This window comes from Molothrus ater, chromosome W (genome assembly GCF_012460135.2).
Source record: "Molothrus ater isolate BHLD 08-10-18 breed brown headed cowbird chromosome W, BPBGC_Mater_1.1, whole genome shotgun sequence".
Classification (NCBI taxonomy): domain Eukaryota; kingdom Metazoa; phylum Chordata; class Aves; order Passeriformes; family Icteridae; genus Molothrus; species Molothrus ater.
Genome location: NC_050510.2, coordinates 11087816 through 11107504, shown reverse-complemented (window position 1 = coordinate 11107504; position 19689 = coordinate 11087816). Strand labels below are relative to the sequence as shown.

At 39.3% G+C, this 19689-nt stretch overlaps 1 protein-coding gene across 6 annotated transcripts in view; it reads left to right on the top strand.

Annotated features, from left to right (window-relative positions):
- The window catches only part of LOC118701494 (spindlin-Z-like), a 110671-nt gene extending 93677 nt beyond the window's left edge, over positions 1 to 16994 (top strand). For all 6 annotated transcript variants that reach the window (XM_036406140.2, XM_036406136.2, XM_036406137.2 and 3 more), the window contains 3 exons: positions 10519 to 10772; positions 11781 to 12014; positions 13280 to 16994. In XM_036406140.2, coding sequence (XP_036262033.1) covers positions 10519 to 10772; positions 11781 to 12014; positions 13280 to 13479 — 688 coding nt within the window. In that variant the 3' untranslated portion in view covers positions 13480 to 16994. The remainder of the gene's footprint in view (positions 1 to 10518; positions 10773 to 11780; positions 12015 to 13279) is intronic.
- The last annotated feature ends 2695 nt before the right edge of the window (positions 16995 to 19689 follow it).

The window sequence follows — 19689 nt, the reverse complement described above, 5'->3', positions numbered from 1 at the left end:
AATGATATAATAAGCCAGCAGGCATCTTTTGGCAAATGGGGCTGAGGACCTTCACAACAAACCACTGGCAAATAGTAGGACTGTTTTTCATGCCCTGGGAAAGGACCACACAGTGATACCTTTGCAGGGGTGCTTGCATATTAGTGCTTGGGACAGAAAAGGCAAATTTAGGAGCATTATCATGATGCAAAGGAATGTCAAAAAAGCAGTCTTTTAAGTCAATGACTGTCAGGTGCCAATCTCAAGGGATCATGGTGGGAGATGGAAGACCATCTGGAGTGCTCCCATGTCCTCCATATCAGCATTGATTTTGCAGAGGTCTTGGTACAACCACCACTTGCCAGTTTTTTTTTTTTAATTACAAACACAGGTGAATTCCAGAGACTGTTAGAGGGGACTATATGTCCCTTCTGAAGTTGCTCTTGGACAAGGTCAGTAAGAGTGTGCAATTTAGGTAGTGGGAGGGGCCACTGGTCCACCCAGAGGGATATATCAGTTTTCCAGGTTAATTTCAGGGTATCACATGCCACAATGGCCCCTATTAAAAATAAGACTGAATTTTGAGACCCCATTGAGAAAGTACAACTCGTCCCCATAATACCATGGGTACAGGCAGAACAAACAGTTTTACTGAGGCTATGTGACCTTCAGGTCCCGTCACCTGAGGTAGATCGCGACTTTGATAACTGCACTTCTTGCCCCAGTCCCAGTGAGAGCTTGGGGTACCTGTGTGAGGGGCCATGTGGGGGGCCACTTGGCTTGAGAGATAACAGTGGCATCAGCTCCAGTATCTAAAATACCAGTGAGTGTTATCTGCTCCCCTGTAATGTCAGGGTACATTTGCAAGTGGGACATTCATCAGAAATTGTCTGTGCCCACAGTATTTGTGGGGTTCCCATAGAACCAAGTCCTCCCACTCTTGTTTTGCATTCTTTTACAGGGGATGACAAATTGTGTGAAAAGGGAATCAATTGTGCGATATGTGTGCCTTGAGGGACAGTACAGGGTGGAAAGGGGGTCCAAGCCATGATTTTAATTTCCCCAACAGAGTCTGAGTCTATCACTCCTGGGAGGACAAAAAGTCCTAAAAGGGTAGTTGAAGACCTCCCCACCAGCAAAGCACTTTTCTGGGGTCCTGGTGGGCCAAAAATTCCTGTAGCGAGTAAATGAACAGAAGAATCGAGCAATGTTATTGTGATTGAGGTTGCTAGGTCCAGTCCGGCACTGCCTGCAGTTGCTGGGCAAAGACTTGAGGCGATCCTCAGCTGGGTATTGTCACTCTTGCGCCGAGGTCGAGGCAGGAACAGGCGAGAGGCAGGATCGTAGAAAAGGCAAAGAAGGCTTTATTCAAAAGAACCGCGCGGTTTTTATAGAGTAGTACGATAGGTTCTATTCTACTGGCTAACTAACAGAAACATCTTTCTCACACACTGTCCTTGAGAGGAACAGAAAAATAAAGTAGAAAAACACCACCTGCAAATTGTTTATGCTCAACGAGTTATCGCATCTTTCCAACTCCCTAAAACTTCTCACAAGCCGCTGTGAGAAATGCTTGCCATTTCTCTCTCTCTGTCCCATGGCATCCACAGGGTATCCTTGGTGGATGCATCTGCGGAGTTGGCATCTGTGGTGGCAGCATCTGCGGTGGTGGCTGAGGTATTTGTGTAGGAGTGTGGTGCCTGCCCGCACTGCAATTCCAGTTTTCCTGGATTGGGTGACCTTCAAAACCGTACTTGGAGCGACACTGGTTAGCAAAATGACGCCCCTGATGATACTGTGGACATACATCAGGGGTTTTTGACTTAGCTCCTTTCTGAGCGAAGCAGTCTTTTTTAAGGTGGCCAGGTTTGCCACAGCCGAAACAGACTCCCGGAGTTCCAGAGGGACCTTTGATGGCTGCAAAAGCTGCGGCCATGGCTTCATACTGATGTTCTATTGTCCCAATATAGTTGCACGCTTCAACCATTTTAATAAGAGCTGGTTCTTGGTTAGGCAGGGACTTAAGCTGTTTTTTACAGTCTATGTTTGCATTTTCAACAGCAAATTTTAAAAGCAAAATTTCACGGGTGTCAGAATTATCAATTTGGTGTTCAAGTGCTTGCTTAAGGCGGTCAATAAACTGCATGTAGGGCTCTTTAGGCCCCTGGACAATGGTTGTGAACTCTTTCTGAGGTGTTTTTGCATCGGGGACCTTAAGAAAGGCTTGGTGAACTGCATCCGGGACTCCATCAAGGGCTTCCCTTGGGCGGTCTCGCAACTGGGCAGCAGGATCTGTGTATGGTGTCATTCCCATAAGCTGTCTGATTGTGAGGCCTGCCAGGGTCTGATTAGCATGACCCACACAAGTTATAAGAAGGTGTTGCAGACCCTTCTCCCACTCCTTTTCCCATAAGCTGTATTGAATGAGGCATAGCAGTAGCTGAGCAAGAGTTTTTAAATTGTGTGGGGTCATTATGTGAGCAGCAAACACAGAATCTAGCATGTTTGCAAAATGCAGTGAACTGATGACGTGCTCAGTAGCTGCCTGTTGGAGCTCTTTAATTTCTGGGAAAGACAGCTGTTCCCAATGGGCATTTCACTTTCAGGGTCCCAAATATACTACCGGTGCCACAATTCTTTCAGCAATGTCAAATTCCCCCTCACTTAATGCTTGCTGTTTTAAACAGACCCAGTTGTCATGAGGATTGAGGGGATACAAATCAGGTTCTTTGTCAGGATCAATGGGCCCAGGATCAAAGCGGTCCTCCTCTTCGTTTTCCTGGCTGTTGTCTGGGCAGTAGCCAGCAGCTAAACCCCCTACAGAGCGCAAAGGGCCCCCCTCCCTTTCCCTCATAAGGGAGGGTACCGGGGCTGTGGGTCATGTTTGCTGTGGTGGGAGAGATGCAGTCTCTTCGGAATGTAAGGAATTCTGTGACTCCACCGTAAAGGGGGGGCAAATGGCAATCTGTTTGACTTTAGCAGCAGTCTCTTAAGATTTTAAAGAGCATTGAGCTTCTGCCATAGAGGGAAGGCAGGCATTCCCTTTAGCCTGGGACTTTTCTTGGGCCTTTAAGACCTCAAAAATCACCCACCAGGGGGGTAGCATTTCTGCAGCTGCTTTATTTCCCTTGGTAGCAGAATCCCATAGCTTAATTCCTGCTTTGTCCCACAAATCAGTCATAAAAACCATGGACTCTGTGACTCCTGGTATCTCAGCTGCTGCCCATCGTAATAGGACTTTTAAGTCATATGAGGGCAAAGTTTTGCCATGCTGTTGCAACAGCTTAGACATAAGTTCAAAAATGTCTCTTTCCCCGGGCAGACATCCCCTGACCCATTGTCCCCTGCAGCAGTTAACCTCTTATATCCTGGAGGGATACCTCACCTCCTTTATCCCGGAAGGGTTCGTTGCCAGCTGGCTTTCCTGCTTCCTCACGACAGCACTTCGTTTTGCAGGGCTTGTTGTCAATCACTCAGCTAGATGATCATCGCTTCCTCACCACAAGGGCACCATTTGACGGCAATTAATAAAGAGATGGGGTCTCCATGGTTTGCACACATGAAGCCATTTATTGATACACACAGCTGAGCTTATATACCTTTTCAGCTGTAACTAAAAATAGCACAACTATAACATTTATGTAACTAGGTAACATTGCTTAATTAAAAGCCTTGAACACACTAGTGCAGGTATGTGCAATCTTAAATAATTTCTGCTTACCAAGCACATTGTACCAAGCACACTGTTAACTTTTGCATTCCTTCTTCAGGGTTCTGCTTTCTGTTGCCAAGGCTTGCAGCCGACTAATGCTAACATATCCACTTCTGTCATGAGCTGAACAGTGCTTCCAGCTTGGCTTTCTAGCTGTATTTCTAGCTCTATTTCTATTGTATTTTTATATGTTTAGCAAATTACCATAAATTACAAAAATCCCCAATTAGAGACGTGGTGAGGTAATGCTCCCCCCATTCAACCCTCTTTGAATTCCCCCTCTTTCAAATAGTAACTAAACTTTGTTTATAAAAATGTATCTCAGAGAGGTAGTTTCAACCTTGACTTCCCACAGAATCTAACCTTGGACCCCCAGCTTGGAGGCAGTGGGGAATTTATTTTGTCCTTCTGTCTAATAGAGTAGGTAAAATGCTAGCTACAAATACTATGATAGGCTACAGAGCTACAAATATACATGTAAAGAATATAGAAAATATATAAAAGAAAAAAAGGCAAAAACCAATTCGATATCATCCACAGGGCTCAGTCCTCTTTAATATCTTTATCAATGACCTGGATGAGGGGATCAAGTGTATCCTCACCGAGTTTACAGGTGTCACCAAGTTGGCTGGGAGTGTTGATCTGCTGATCTGCTGGATGGTAGAAAGACTCTATGTTAGATCATGGGGGGGGGTGAGAGGCTCAGGAGACCACTCACCCCAATGTTCGTGTGGCACAGAGAGCTTTTATTTTCCAACCACTCCTTTATATATGGCATTTGAAAGACCCAGTCTGGATGTTCTCATTGGTTTGAACTCCACACCCCTTCAGGTCCTGGCCAGTGAGGTGGCTGCAGCATTTAGAGATATTTGGTTTGCCCACATCCTTTTCAATCACTGTAACAACTCTACAGTGGGATTTGGACAGATTGGATGAACGGGTCAAGGCCAGTTGTTTGAGGTTCAACAAGGCCAAGTGCTGGGTTCTGCACTTAGGTCCCAACAAACTCCATGCAACACTACAGGTTAGAGGAAGAGTGTCTGAAAAGATGCCTGGCAGAAAAGGATGTGGGAGGGTTGGTTGACAGTCAGCTGAACATTAGCCAGCGTGTGCCCAGGTGGCCAAGAAGGCCAATGGCATCCTAGCTTATATCATCAATAGTGTTGCCAGCAAGACTAGGGAAGTGATTGTCCCCTTGTACTCTGCACTGGTGAGGCTGCACCTAGAGTACTGTCTTCAGTTTTGGGCACCTCACTGCAAAAAACACATTGAGGTGTTGGAGTGTATCCAGGGAAGGGCAAAAAAGCTGGGGAAGTGTCTAGAGCACAAGTCTTATGGGGAGCAGCTGAGGGAACTGGGGCTGTTTAACCTGGAGAAAAGGAGGCTCAGAGAGACCTCATAGCTCTCTACAGCTACCTGAAAAGAGGTTGTAGTGATGTGGGTATTGATTGGTCTTTTCTCCAAAATAACAAGCAATAGTTGAGCCAGGGGAGGTTTAAAATGGATATTAGGAAAAATATCTTCAGTTAAAGGGTTTTCAAGCATTGGAACAGAATGTCCAGGGAAGTGTTGAAGTCAGCATCCTTGGAGGTATTGAAAAGATGTGTAACGTGTTGCTTAGGGACATGGTTTAGTGGTGGACTTGGCAGTGTTAGGTTTGCAGGTGAACTCAATGATCTTAAAGGTCTTTTCCAACCTAAATGATTCTATAATTTCTTTGAAATAAGAGGATCTGAAACTTAGTGGAATTGAAGGGCCTTTTACAATGAGTGCATAACTGAAGCATCAGGAATTGTTTTCAGGACTTGACGTTATTTGCTTTTCCTGGCTCTGTGTGTTTTATATGTGTGACTGTAACATGGAGGGGTGGGTCAGAGACAGACATGACACACACCCAAGGTCCATGTGGCAAGAGAGAGAGCTTTATTCTTTGAACCCAGCCTTATATAGGGGGTTTGAAACGTCCCAGTCTATAATGTTCATTGGTCTGCTCTTAACACAGTTTCCTGACCAGTGAGATGTCTGCAGCTTAAGATGGAACCTGATTGCTTGAGGTCTCTGTCTGTAACCAAATTAATTGCTCAGCTACAGACTAGCTGTGACATATGACGACTTAAATTTTGAATGTCTAAGGCTTTGAAATGTTATTCCAGTCTTTAGGAACAAAACTTTGTGAAATTTTAAGGATAATTCTAATAAAACAGAAGGGAAACATTTTGGATTTTCTCATTATATCATCTCAAAATTTACATACTTATGTGTTCCTGTGCTTATCACAGAAACAACATACTATTGATATAAAAAGACGTTTGAGAAAGTTGACTATTATCTTATATGGAAGTATACTGGTCACGGTTATTACACACCCATTTTTGAAAAGGGTGGTGCAAAGTTCCTGGGGAACTACTGACCAGTCAGTCTTACCTCTATGCCTGGTAAGATCATGGAACATATCTGCCTGGAAGACATATTCAAACATATGGAAAACAGGGAGGTGATTAAAGACAACCAACGTGGCTTCAGCAAGGGCAAGTCATGCCTGACTAATGCAGTGGCCTTCTATGATGGAGTGACTGCATCAGTGGACAAGGGAAGAGTAACTGATGTTATCTGCTGTGGACTTATTCCTTCCTCTAAATTGGAGAGACATGGGTTTGATAGGTGGACTGTTACATGGATAAGGAATTGGCTAATAGATGCATTCAAAGTCAACAGCTCAGTGTCCAAGTAGATATCAATAATGAGTGGTGTCCCTTAAGGGTCCATACTGGGACCAGTAGTGTTCATTATGTTTATCAACAACATAGTGCTGTTGACACACCTGAAGGATGGGATGCTATCCAGAAGGACCTAGACAGGCTCAAGAAAGGGGCTCATGGGAATCTCATGAGGTTTAACATGACCAAGTACAAGGTGCTATACCTGGGTCAGGGCAAACCCCAATATCAATACAGGCTGGGGGATGAACAGATTGAGAGCAGCCCTGAAGAGAAGGACTTGGGAGTGCTGGTGGATGAGAGGCTGGACATGAGCTGGCCACGTGCACTGGCAGCCCAGAAAGCCAATCGTATCCTGAGCTGCATCAAAAGAAGTGCAGCCAGTAGGTCAAGGGAGGTGATTCTGCCCCTCTACTCAGCTCTTGTGAGCCTCCAATCTGCAGTGTTGCATCCAGCTCTGGGATCCCGAGCCCAGGAAAGAGACTGACCTGTTGGAGCAAGTCTAGACAAGGTCAAAAAGATGATTAGAGGAATGGAGCACCTCTTCTACAAGGAAAGTCTGGGAGAATTGGGATTATTCAGCTTGGAGAAGAGAAGGCTTTTGGGTGACCTAATTGCAGCCTTCCAGTACCTGAAGGGAACTTGCAGGTAAGATGGGACAAGATTATTTACAAGAGCATGTAGTGACATGACAAGGGGGAATGGGTTAAATTGAGAGTAAGTTTAGATTAGATATTAGGAATAAATTCTTTACTGGGAGTGTGGTGAGGAACTGGAACAGTTTGCCCAGAGAAGTTGTGGATGCCCCATCCCTGGAGGTGTTCAAGGCCAGGTTGGATGGGGCTATGTACAACATGGTCTAGTTGAAGGTGTCATTGCCTGTGGCAGGGGGATTGGAAGTAGATGATCTTCAAGGTCCCCTTCCAACCCAAACAATTCTATGATTCTCTGATAGACAGTGGGATTGAGTGCACCTGCAGCAAGCTTACAGATGATACCAAGATGAGCAGAGCAGTTGATTCACTTGTGAGAAGGGATGCCATCCAGAGGGACCTTAAAAGGCTCAGTCCACGTGAGCCTCATAAAGTTCAACAAGGCCAAGTACAAGGTGCTGCACCTGGGTCAGGGCAATCCCCAGTATCAATACAGACTGGGGGATGAATGGATTGAGAGCAGCCCTGCAGAGAAGGATTTGGGGGTACTGGTGTATGAAAAATTGAATATGAGATGGCAATGTGTGCTTGCGGCCCAGAAAGCCAATTGTATCCTGGGCTGAATCAAGGAAGTGTGGCCAGCACGACAGGAGAGGTGATTCTAGCCCTCTGGTCTAATGAGACCCCACCTGGAGTACTGCATGCAGCTCTGAGGTCCTCAGTACAAGAAAGATGTGGACCTGTTGGAGTGGGTCCAGAGGAGGGCCATGAAAATGAAATCAGAGGACTGGAACACCTCTCATATGGTGACAGGCTGAGAGAGTTGGGGTTGTTCAGCCTGAAGAAGACTCTGGGGAGACCTTATTGCTGCTTTTCAATATATAAAAGGGGCTTATGAAAAGACAAAGAAACTTTTTACCAGGGTCTGTATTGACAGAACTAAGGGCAATGGTTTTAAACTGAAAGAGGGTAGGTTTAGATTTGACATAAGGAAGAAATTTCCTATGATGAGAGTTGTGAGGCACTGGAACAGATTGCCCAGAGAAACTGTGGATTCTCCATCACTGAAAAGTGTTCATGGTCAGTTTGGATGGGTCTTTGAGCAACCTGATTTAATGAAAGATGTCCATAGCAGGGGGTAGAAGAATTGGATGTAAATGATTTTTAAAGGCTGATCATTCTATGATTGTTGTTTGTAGTCAGTTAGAAATCTGTTTTCTTTCTTATGACATGTTCAGTAGCAAGCAAAAATGCCAATTCTTTGGCAATTTATTTGTTTGAAAATTGTTATTTCCTGCTATAACAAATAGCGATACAAATAACAATGAGTGGCTGTGCAGTAGTACCAGCCTTCAAACAAAGGAAAACTTGAACTGCAAGTATACCTAGCTGCTCCTTGATTTGTAATTGCATTTATGACACTTTTTGCTCTCTCCAAGGTGTTTTAAAAGGTAGTGACCAAATTGAACTGTATTGTGTAGCTTTTTTTTTGTCATATTTTTTTAAGTGATTGAAGTTTTTCACTTAATTGTGCAAATTTAAATGTTATGATTTATAAGCAGAAAGTGAAATTAACTGTGTGGTTAAACATGAACAGTATTATTTTACCTTTTTCAACTTTAACTTTTTAGCTTCAGTAACAGTTGGTTTTATTCTGTGAGGATGCCTTAAAATGGAATAATGGAATCACAATTCATTAAAATTCAATAGATTAATTTAATGCAAAATAAAGTAATTTTCATTGTGCCCAAGAACCAGATCTCTCATCTCATTTATTCAGAATAAAACTTTTCAGAGACTATTATATTTTTTTTTTAAAGTAAGACTTGAGCAAGAATGAGTATTTGAACGTATGTTCAAGTTTCTGTGGAAAATTAGAACCAACTCTGCAGAGGAGTTCCTCTTAACTGGAAGAGATTAGCATTTCTATAATACTAACTTCGACAAGATAAATTGTGAATGCAGACTGATCTCCTTAATCAGGTTAAATCATCACAGAAGTTAAATTAGACAAAAGATACTGTGGAACTCTGCTAAGACTTTCATGAAGAATGAAAGTCTTGAGGTGGGACAAGCTATTGAAGGAATTATACATCTTGTTTTTAATGGAGTTATGATTACATCTTCAGCATTACTAATTTTATATACTGTTTTTATTGGTTTTTAAGATTTATTATGAGACTTCATTGATAAGATTGCTATTTTTGTCTTTTGGATCTCTTGCATACATGGGTTGTTCTTTGAGCTTTCATTGTTCCTAGAGACATTTTTCTTTGGTCACTGTCACTAATCTAAGGATGGATGTTGTTTTCTGCAACTGATTTTTCTTTTTTTAGATGTTGCTTTTAAGCATGCTTCTAATGTGTATATTGCCATTTAAATGAAGACTACTATAACTGGTAATTAATAAAAACATTTATTTTGGAATTAGCTAACATTTGTGAGAATTTTAATCAGGCAACCCACTAAGTATCACTCTAAGAATGAATATGCATATTGTAACATGCTAAAATAAAGATGATTATATACATTTATCACCAATGTAATGTTGTAATGTTCATGTTTCTTCATATGTTGTATTCACAAATGTCAAGCTACTGTTTGGGTTTATTTAACTCAATAGAATAAAACTTGTGTAACACTGTTTTAGTGGGTTGAAACTGTCAAATAGCTTACATGACTGTTTATCAGAGCAACTGCCATTCACCAGAAGGAATCTTCCTATGCAAGTTAGATTACAAAAATGAGGAAGGGTAAAAAGTATATTTAATCTATTATCTGCTTAGAGAGTATCACTTCTCTTGCAGTGACCTTTGCATATAATTTTTCTTGTGTTGTACTAAAAAGGAATGTTAGAAAATGTTGTTGCTACCATGTGCCTTTAAAAATACTTGAAGTCAAAGATACCTGTAAGTGCAGAGGGAAGTGAAATTTCCTTCAGATGACAAGTTAGGGAAAACAAATGCTCTGAAGAATTTTAATCAACCACCACTAATGTTTCCACTGGATTCTTCCTATTGGGGTGAGGGAATTATGTTTACCGTTCTGTGGAGAGCAACAAGGTAGCAAAAGTATATACTATTAGGTGACATTGCTCTTTCAGAGCTGATTTAGGGTTTTAACAATCAAGTTTTACTTTTGATTTTCTGTGTAGCAATGCCTAAAATAGTTCTTTTGGCTTAAGCAAACTAGTTTTAGGAACTACTATTATGAAAGCAACCTTATACAAAATAGTGAAAGTATTCCACTACTTTTCAGTGTGGGTTTTTTCTTTTACCAGAGCAATGTAGTATTCTTTATAACCTAATTTGAATAAGGTGCACTAAGCTGTATAAATTAATGTATCTTATATTTATATATAAGTATAATATATTGCCTTCTTAAAGCATGCAGCTCTTGTCCAGAGTAGAATTTTGAGTATGTACTTGTTTAATGTTATGTTTGTATCTGTGTACAGAAAGCATAGAAACAATGTTGGACCAAGCAAACCTATTTCTCAGCCACGAAGAAACATTGTAGGCTGCAGAATACAGCATGGCTGGAGAGAAGGGAGCGGACCTGTAACACAATGGAAAGGCACAGTTCTTGATCAAGTTCCTGTAAATCCCTCCCTCTATCTTATAAAGTACGATGGATTTGATTGTGTGTATGGACTAGAACTGCACAAAGATGAAAGAGTTTCAGCACTTGAAGTCCTTCCAGACAGAGTTGGTAAGAGGTTTTTTCCTATATGTACATATGTTGTCAGAACATTTACATTTTATTAAATTACTTTTCAGTATATGGCAGATAATCTAAATGCTCTGTTCAATTTTTATTTTTTTAGTTCACAAAGTTTTGATGATAACAGAGAGATTAGTGCTGTCTCTTGTCTTTAAATTGTATGTAGAAAGTTCCATGGGTTTTCTTTTTCAGAGTCTTATCCCTAATGAGCTTATGTACATGTAGTGTCGATATTTCTATTAAAATTTAAACTCTGAGCCAGCTGAGAAATATCCTGGCTATGCTGTCTTGCATGTGTTTGACATTAATTATGTGTTTGGTTGGGTTTTTTTTTAATGTGCTTTCAATAGGTATTAATACAAGTGGAGGGGAAAAAAGCATTTTCTAAGTGAAATAACTTAGTAACTAGTAACTTAACTAGTAACAAGGCTTTATTGTTTTTTATAATTAGCACAGAATTGTTAAACTGCAGGTGTTTCCAAACTGTAAAGTTCAAAGTTTGACCTAATAAGGTGGGTTTTTTTAAATGGAATCAACTCTTGGGTTTCCTGACTGCAAAGAAATCAGTAGCAGTCTCTAGAATGGGGTTAGGGGGAACCAAACCTAACACCTTCATTAATAACTTCATACAGCTGCTCTGTGATTTAGCCTCTCTTCCTCCCCTCCTCCTCCCCTTCAGTATAAATATTTAAAATACAGGTGCTAGTCCTTGCTGTGGCTTATATTGGTCTCCCTTTACCTTGCAGTATGATAGCTTGATTGGGGGGAGTGCAATGATGGAAAATGTCAATAAAGAGTGTTAACATGTTAAAATAATTATTTGAGTTCTGCTGTTCTTTGATCTTCAGCTCTCTGAAATGGGCATTATTTGTTTTTTATGTGAATTGACTAACTTTCAAATTAATTTATTAATGAATCTGGATAAAGATTATGTTTTGTAAAGATTTATTTCTGTACTTTTTGAATGGACATACTTATGAACTGCTACCATTTCAGCTTCATCTCGAATTAGTGATGCCCATCTGGCAGACACAATGATTGGCAAAGCTGTGGAACATATGTTTGAGACAGAGGATGGCTCAAAAGATGAATGGAGGGGGATGGTCTTGGCTCGAGCTCCTATTATGAACACATGGTTTTATATTACCTATGAGAAAGATCCTGTGTTGTATATGTACCAACTCTTAGATGACTATAAAGAAGGTGACCTTCGCATTATGCCCGATTCCAGTAAGTAGACTGGTTACTTTTTTATTCTGAAAAGTGGCATCTCTCTGTATTATTATACAGCTTATGGGTTATGTATGGAAAAGAGAGTTGACAAAGAAGTATCTTTTTAAGTATCAAAACTAGCAAAGGTTACAACACAACTGAAAAAATATGTGTATTAAACAATTTCTGAAATATTTTCCTTGAGTCAGTGGTGAAATATGCAATAAATACTGGAAAATCCTTTTCCATTATAATTCCTAATTTTGATAAAGATATGCATACTGTTATGAAGAGATTACACTTAGAGTTTTTTTTTACATGGACAAACTAGAATCTTTCCATTGTTATTTTCTTATAGAAGTGTCACAAATCAAGGAGTTATATTTTTGAAGCAGTTGTTATAAAAATAATGTCTTGGGACTAACTAAAATAGGTTAATTTATTTTGGGTAAGCATCATCAGTTTGGAAAGTTTTTGAATAGTTTCTTGGAGGAAAGAAGCACTAATATTTTCAAAACTCATTTTCTCTCATATGTTTAAACATATAAACAGGAAAAAAATTTCAATAGGTTAGGAGGAATATTTTTTCTTTCTTTTTTAAAGAAGGTTATTGGCTTTTTTCCTAGAAATATTTTTTGCAGAATCAGTGCTGTTCAAGGGATTTTAGCTAATAAAAAAAAAAAAAGAAAAAAATTTGTCAATAATTTGGGTCCTTTACAGACAATGTGAATTGTGTATTTAAAGATACTTCTGGGTAGATTTTGCTTGAAAAGCAAATAATAAGATTAAACTTCACAACAGTATCCATTCTAGTGTAAAATTGAAAGCTCCTTTTTACAGCATTATTGATTAAGGAGGTCACACTTAGCTTGGAAGATGTGGTTTTTTTGCAATGACATATTTGCATTGACATTTTAGATAGTGAGTTCTAGTACACCTGCCTTTCTGTTAAAAATACTCAGTGCCTTGTTCTGCTGGGGGCTCAAATTCAGTTATCTACAAACATTTTTTGTAATTGGTGTGTAAACTTTCATGTCAAAAGATTTACTTTTCTAACCAATTGAAGTGCTAATTTTTAATTCATAAAAGTGAACAGTATTACTTAAAAAATAAAATCTGTGACTACTCTAGAAGCATGGCAATAGGCACTTGTCTAAACTACTTTAGACATACTTTGCATTTTGAACTTGTGACTTTCTTAACTTATAAAGAAGTCTGCAGTTTTGTATATCGCAAAAAATCCATAAATGTCTACCAAAGTACGATGTATTTTCATATTACAGATGATTCGCCTCCTGCAGAACGAGAACCAGGTGAAGTTGTAGACAGCCTGGTAGGCAAACAAGTGGAATATGCCAAAGAAGATGGCTCAAAACGGACTGGCATGGTCATTCATCAAGTTGAAGCCAAACCATCTGTCTATTTCATCAAGTTTGATGATGATTTCCATATTTATGTCTATGATTTGGTGAAGACATCCTAGACATCATCATGAACTTCTGCCAAATTTGTGGAACTATTAAATGTAAAATTTGTAGACACAGACTTGACTGTTTTTCAGTTGAATGAAAATTTAGATGTCCCTGCGAACCCACAATCTCTGCCAGCAACTGTTTTGTTCTGAATAATACAAATTTATGTGAATATGACACATCTTGTGTAAGAGAGCTCCTTCTCTTGAAGGAAATCAATATATTTGGGTGGTAGGGAGTTAAAAGCTAAGAACAGTTGCAAATTCAAGCTGTGTGAAGTCAATCTAGTATTGTAATCTAGATTTTTTCTTAGATTAACTTTTCTTCAACCTTGCATCACCTGTTCAACTGCCACATGCAAGTGTAGTTTGCTATTTTTCATATGTCTTCTTTTGCAACATTAAATTTCATTTCTTGGCTACTGGCAGTCCTTGTTTTCTGGGTTGAGACAGAGGTGACTTTTCTGAAAGGTTTAAACAGTTTGTGCAGCAGTAAGGAGTGTCTAACCCACGTAACATCAATTTACTGTGTTTCTATTCTGTTTCAAATTAAGTTATTAAATACTTGTGTGTTTTTTACTAGTCACAGGGCAGTAGGATATCAAGTGTTTGACTTATGCACCTTTCAGTGAAAAGGCTTTAAGCTATAAAAATATATTTAATCTGTATATCCAGCTAATTAGAAAATGAAGGTTAAGGGCCTGTGTTTACAAGTTTTAGGAACCAGTAAAATACACACAACAAAGCTGCCATTAATCCTAAATGTTGTGTTCTGTTTTGTTATTCACATTTCGTAGCAGAATACAAGTGCTTGGTGCCACAAGTTTAACAGTATATAATGCTACTTAAGCAGACTTTGGACTACACATCAGCAATCAGTAGTCTCTCATTTAATATCAGAACCTAGCAACCTGGATGTTTGTGTGTGAACTTAGAAAACTAGTATTAGTTAATCTTTTACACAGTAAATACAAGTTATGTGGGAGGGGGGTCCTTTTACACTGAGGACCTTCTTTAGAGAAGGAGAAGCATTTGTTGCCTTCTCCTCAGTCTGCTGTATTCCTTTGTTTTGTGCTGGGGTTTGCTATTGTTTTTAACCATTTTGGATCAAGAAGGTATAATTTCAGTGTATTCTATTTTTGGCTTTTCCACGTAAGGAGTGTCCAGACAAATCTACAGTTTAAACCTGTTGTTGCCTTTTGTGGTGTACTTGCTTTGAGGTATGCCATTAACATAAATTTCATTCTGTGAACACTAGAGTTATGCATGCCAGTGGTGTACTATCTAATGGGAGCTATAGGCTGTCTCAGTGGTTCAGTCATCTGCATTAGATTGTGGATGCAAATAACAGCCCACAACAGCAGAATCCTTTCACAGTTTTAATCTTGCAAGATAGTTGTAAATCAAGGTTAGGGTATTTGGGTTTTTAAGAATAACAACTTTTAAAAGCATCATAATTGTAATGAGGATCAGCACAGCAACAAAATTTTCATGTTGAAACAGAACTCTACAGGCTTCAAACCACTGCTTCACAGAAATACAGTATGTGAAGAATGTGAATACAGTCAACGCTATTGATGGAAAGAAGGAATACGTAGATATCCAACCTGATGATGTTAGTGGAAGGATGCAGGAGAGATACTGCTAATCAGAGATCAGGGGTCTGACCTCTATTGTGAGCATTCTTAATAGCAAAGACTCAGTGGCTTAAATCCTTTTCTGTCTTTTTTTTTTTTTTTTGCCTGATTTCATGCTTTAGCCTTAAGGCTTGTGCCTCATTATGCTGTTAAATGGTAATACTGTATAAATATGGTATCAATTCTTTGTCCCTTGCTACTATATTGCATTATGTCCTGTATTTCACCATGGGCAACCAAAGGCAGGCTATTGTCTTTCAGTTCAAAACTTCTCAATCCGGTCTTTAAGCACCAAGTATCTGAGTCAGTAAATTTTCATTGTGTTTTGAACAAAATGAACAGATTTGCAACATAGTGCTTTCATCCTGCAGATCTGTTATGTGCTTCCTATTGACTCTTAAGAGTCCTGCATGTAAATCTCAAAGCTGAGCCTGGCTCCATGAGCCCAAGTTGATATTTGTGGCACAAGAATGAGTGTATTGATTACACACGAAATACACTAATAACATAGTACAATGAATTTTGGGCTTTACATCTAAGGATGTAACAACAAGGTTTGTTTTGAAATATTTGAGGTTTAGCTCTACTGGAACATTTTTAGCATTTGGATTGCATTTGTGGGGTTTTATGTAAGCCACTCTAATACACCACATATTTTGCTAATTAGAATATAATCTATACAGTATATACTGTCAAATTTTATAGTTGTTTTTAGATGTCCCCATTGTCTGTTGCATGGGATTTTTCTTTTCATCTTTTTTTTCTTAAGATTTGTGTGGAGGGGTGGTTTTGGTTTTGTGGTTGGTTTTTTTAATAGCTTAAACCACCGTTTTGAGACTTGAGACTTATTCCACTCCCCGCCCCAACTGTTTTGGGCTTACTTAAGGCTCATGTTTCAGATCTGCATGCAGTGCTTGCATTACCCTAGTAACTACATGTTGGTCCCTTGTTCTAGGGGTTCAACATTACTTTCCAAATTTATCATAGGTCTTGTGATGACACAAGCCATGGATCTTGGTATAAAAATTATTAGCCTCATTTACCTGCTGTAGTATTGTTGTATATTGTGTGTGCATGATGTCGAGCTGCCATGGAAAACTTTTAAAAAGGAAAAAAAAACCCACCTTAAATGCAGACCATCCTTTTTTGCATGCTTAGAAGGTTAGAACATTCAATGTAACAAATGGAAGTTGCATGTTATAATGTTTAGGTTTGGGGTTTGTTCTGTTTTTATTTTGTGTTCAGTTTTTTGTGAATTTCCTTATTGTGCTGTTTGAATGGTTGTTAATAGGATTAAATGCACTGGTGAGGCAAACATAGTTCCAACGAAAGGTAATTTTCCAGTTGTATGTCATACAGCATTTGAAGGGACCATGTATTCTGTTCAAGGATAAATAAAATCATAATTGATAAGTACAACAATGAATTTTTTTTCTTTTGAATGCCAAACCCTAAACTAAGTGGGACTACATAAAGACTGAAATACTTTGGGGAAAATCCTATTTATTACAATAGGTATCCATCTTCTTAAAATTAATTCTTTAAAATTGAGGATTTATCTTCAAATAGAATAAATTACAGTTGCTTCAGGGAAAAATAATTAGGGTAAAAAACAGTTTCTGGTTCCTTGAAAATGTTGTGCATTTTGTATTTTATATCATTAGTGCAATTTGAATGGTTCTTGGTATGTTTATTGTTCAAAGGTCTTCGTGTTCACATTTTAAAATTAGGTAGTGACTTCATCTTTAAAGCTTGGTTTCATTATTTTTTATTTTCTTTGCATTTAGAAGTATGAACACTTTAAATCTGTTACTTAATTCTGTAAGTAATTTTTATAATTATGATGTAACTCTATCCTTAAAACATTTAAAATAAATCCTTTATGTGCAACTCATGACTTTAAATTTTATTCTCATGAGCAAAATGTAGTGATGTGACTTCAGACTGCAAAGAAGCAGTTTCTTCAGTATTTTAATTTAAAAAGGTTTAGTATTTTAGAGTTGGGCCATATGTGCTGGTATAATACTTTCCCCTTATGAAATAAGTTTGCTTGCTAAGTCAATTTTTTTCCCGCATGTAAGTATGAATGTCAGTAAGATGGAATTTCACTGAGGTAAAGCATAATGCTTAAATTGTATTTCACCAAAAAAGGAAAATTCCTCCTCAAGGGTTTAAGCAAGTCTGTGAGGAAGCATCTTATTTCCAAAACACACTAGCTTACACTGTAATCAGTAGTTAAGAAGCAGGGAACAGTAGAAGTGTTTGTCAGTGTTTAGCTCATAGATTTGACTGCTTTGAATTAATGGGCTTAACTAGAATTGGAATTTTATTTTGCTCACTAAATTAAAAAAAAAAAAGTAGACTTTATCCAAAACTAGACATGATGAGCAGTGAAGAGAATAATAGCACAGTGCTGTGAATTTCCTTGAAGCACATAAAGTATTTCATACTAATCAGTGAACACTTAATTATTTTATGTTGTTTAAGGTAAATTACCAAGCTTTATTTTGAATACTGAAATTTGATTATAGGGGGGAAAAATCTTATAGGAATAGCCCAAAATATATTTTTGACACCAAGTTGCCGACACCTCTGGACAGTGGGAAAGAGTGCACCCTCAGCAAGTGCATAGATGATGCAAAACTGGCAGGAATGGCTGATACACCAGAGGGTTGCGCTGCCATCAAGAGGTACCTTGACAGGCTGGAGAAATGGACTGACAGGAACCTCATGAATTTCAACAAGGGAAAGTGCTAAGTCCCACACCTGGGAAAAAACAACTGCATGCGCCAGTACATGATGGGGGCTCACCAACTAGAAAGCAGCTCTGCAGCAAAGGACTGTATGTTTGTAGTGTCCTAGTGGAGACTAAGCTAAACATGAACCAGCAATGTGTCCTTGTGGCAAATAAGGCTAACAGCACCCTGTGCTGCATTGGGCTGTCGTTGCCAGAAAGTCAAGGAAGGTGATCCTTCCCCTTTACTGAGCACTGGTGTGGCTGCATCTAAAGTACTACCTTCAGTTCTGGGCCCTCCAGTACAAGAGTCATGGACATTATGGAGAGAGACCAGTGAAGAGTCACAAAGATGATTAAAGGATTGGAGCACCTCTCTTATGAGAAAAGGCTGTCACCTGGCTTTATGGGGACAGACAGGTTGTTTTGGAAATCCTTGGCAGAATCATGATGAAACTAAGTTGTAGTTGCAATTAAAGTTGTTTTTTTTAACCGGACTTTTATGATCAGCATAGAATGGTATCATCAGAGTAGAACAGGTGTTTTAATAAGCAGAATCAGTGTAGCACAATTTTATAAGTAGCATAGCACAGAATTTCAAGGCATAGCTTAGCTTATGCCTTCTAATCACCTGGATCCTCTGCATGTCAGGTCAAATCTTTAACACGTGACTTTCCATATCAATATAACAATCATAATCTAGGCTTGAAAGATGTAAAAGAATTTGAGTCACTAAATCCTCAGTAGGAGCAGATGATGTTGGAGGCATCCCTGACCACTGGAGGATCACAAGTTCTGCTGTCCAACTGCTGTTTCAGTCCAAGTCCCACTTAAGATTTAACTGCTTGATTTTATAGGCAGTGCTATGTGTGCTGCTAAGCTTCCCTGTTGTGTATCAGGGTCACAACCACCTGACTAGCCAGGTGCCTGGGACCTTCAAGGCCAGTAAGGAGGAGAGTAGTTAGCCTGGCACCCAGGAACCTGGAGACTGATAGGAAAGGGGAGAAGTCTGCCTAGCGCACAAGACCTTCAAGGCCTGATGAGGGAAAATGGGACTGATATATGCCCAGTTGAGTCACAGAGAATGACCTAATTTGCCTAATGGCATTAGTTATGTTAACCATATTACCAGGGGTCAGGTGTAGATGGTCACACTGAGAGAGCTGGGAGTGTTTAGCCTGGAGAAAACTCAGAGAGATTCTCATCAATGCATACGAATACCTGATGGGAAGGAATGAAGAAGAGGGAAACATGCTCTTTTAGTAGTGCCTAGTGACAGGTCGAGAGCCAGTGGGCATAAGCTAAATCATAGGAGTTTCCATCTCAACATCAGAAAACTAATTTTTTTTACTGTGAAGGTGACTGAACGCTGCAACATTTTGCCCAGAGATGTTGTGGAGTCTCCCTTCTTGAAGAACTGTCTGGACATGGTCCTGAGCAACTAGCTCCAGATGACCCTGCTGGGGATGGCAGGGGGAAGATGTGGACTAGGTTCCAGCCTCAACCATTCTATGATTTTAAGGATTGACAGCCTGGGAAAAGTTATCAAGCTTCTAAGCATTCTTTTCAGGCTTTACTCTTCCCATATTACTAGTTTACTGTTCTGAATTCCTCAGTTCCTCTTCCAGATTTGGAGTATAGCAGCATTATATGTGCAACAATGTAGCTGAGGTCCCACTGGTATCAATAAGCTGGTATATATGTAACACTTGACTATTCCACTTGGATATTAATTACTGCTTTCTGTTGCACATCCCTCTTAATCATTGTCACAATTTCCATAACTTCAGTTGAGCAAAAAATGTAAATGGCTTTCATACTCTGACAATTTAAATACCTATATATTTTGGT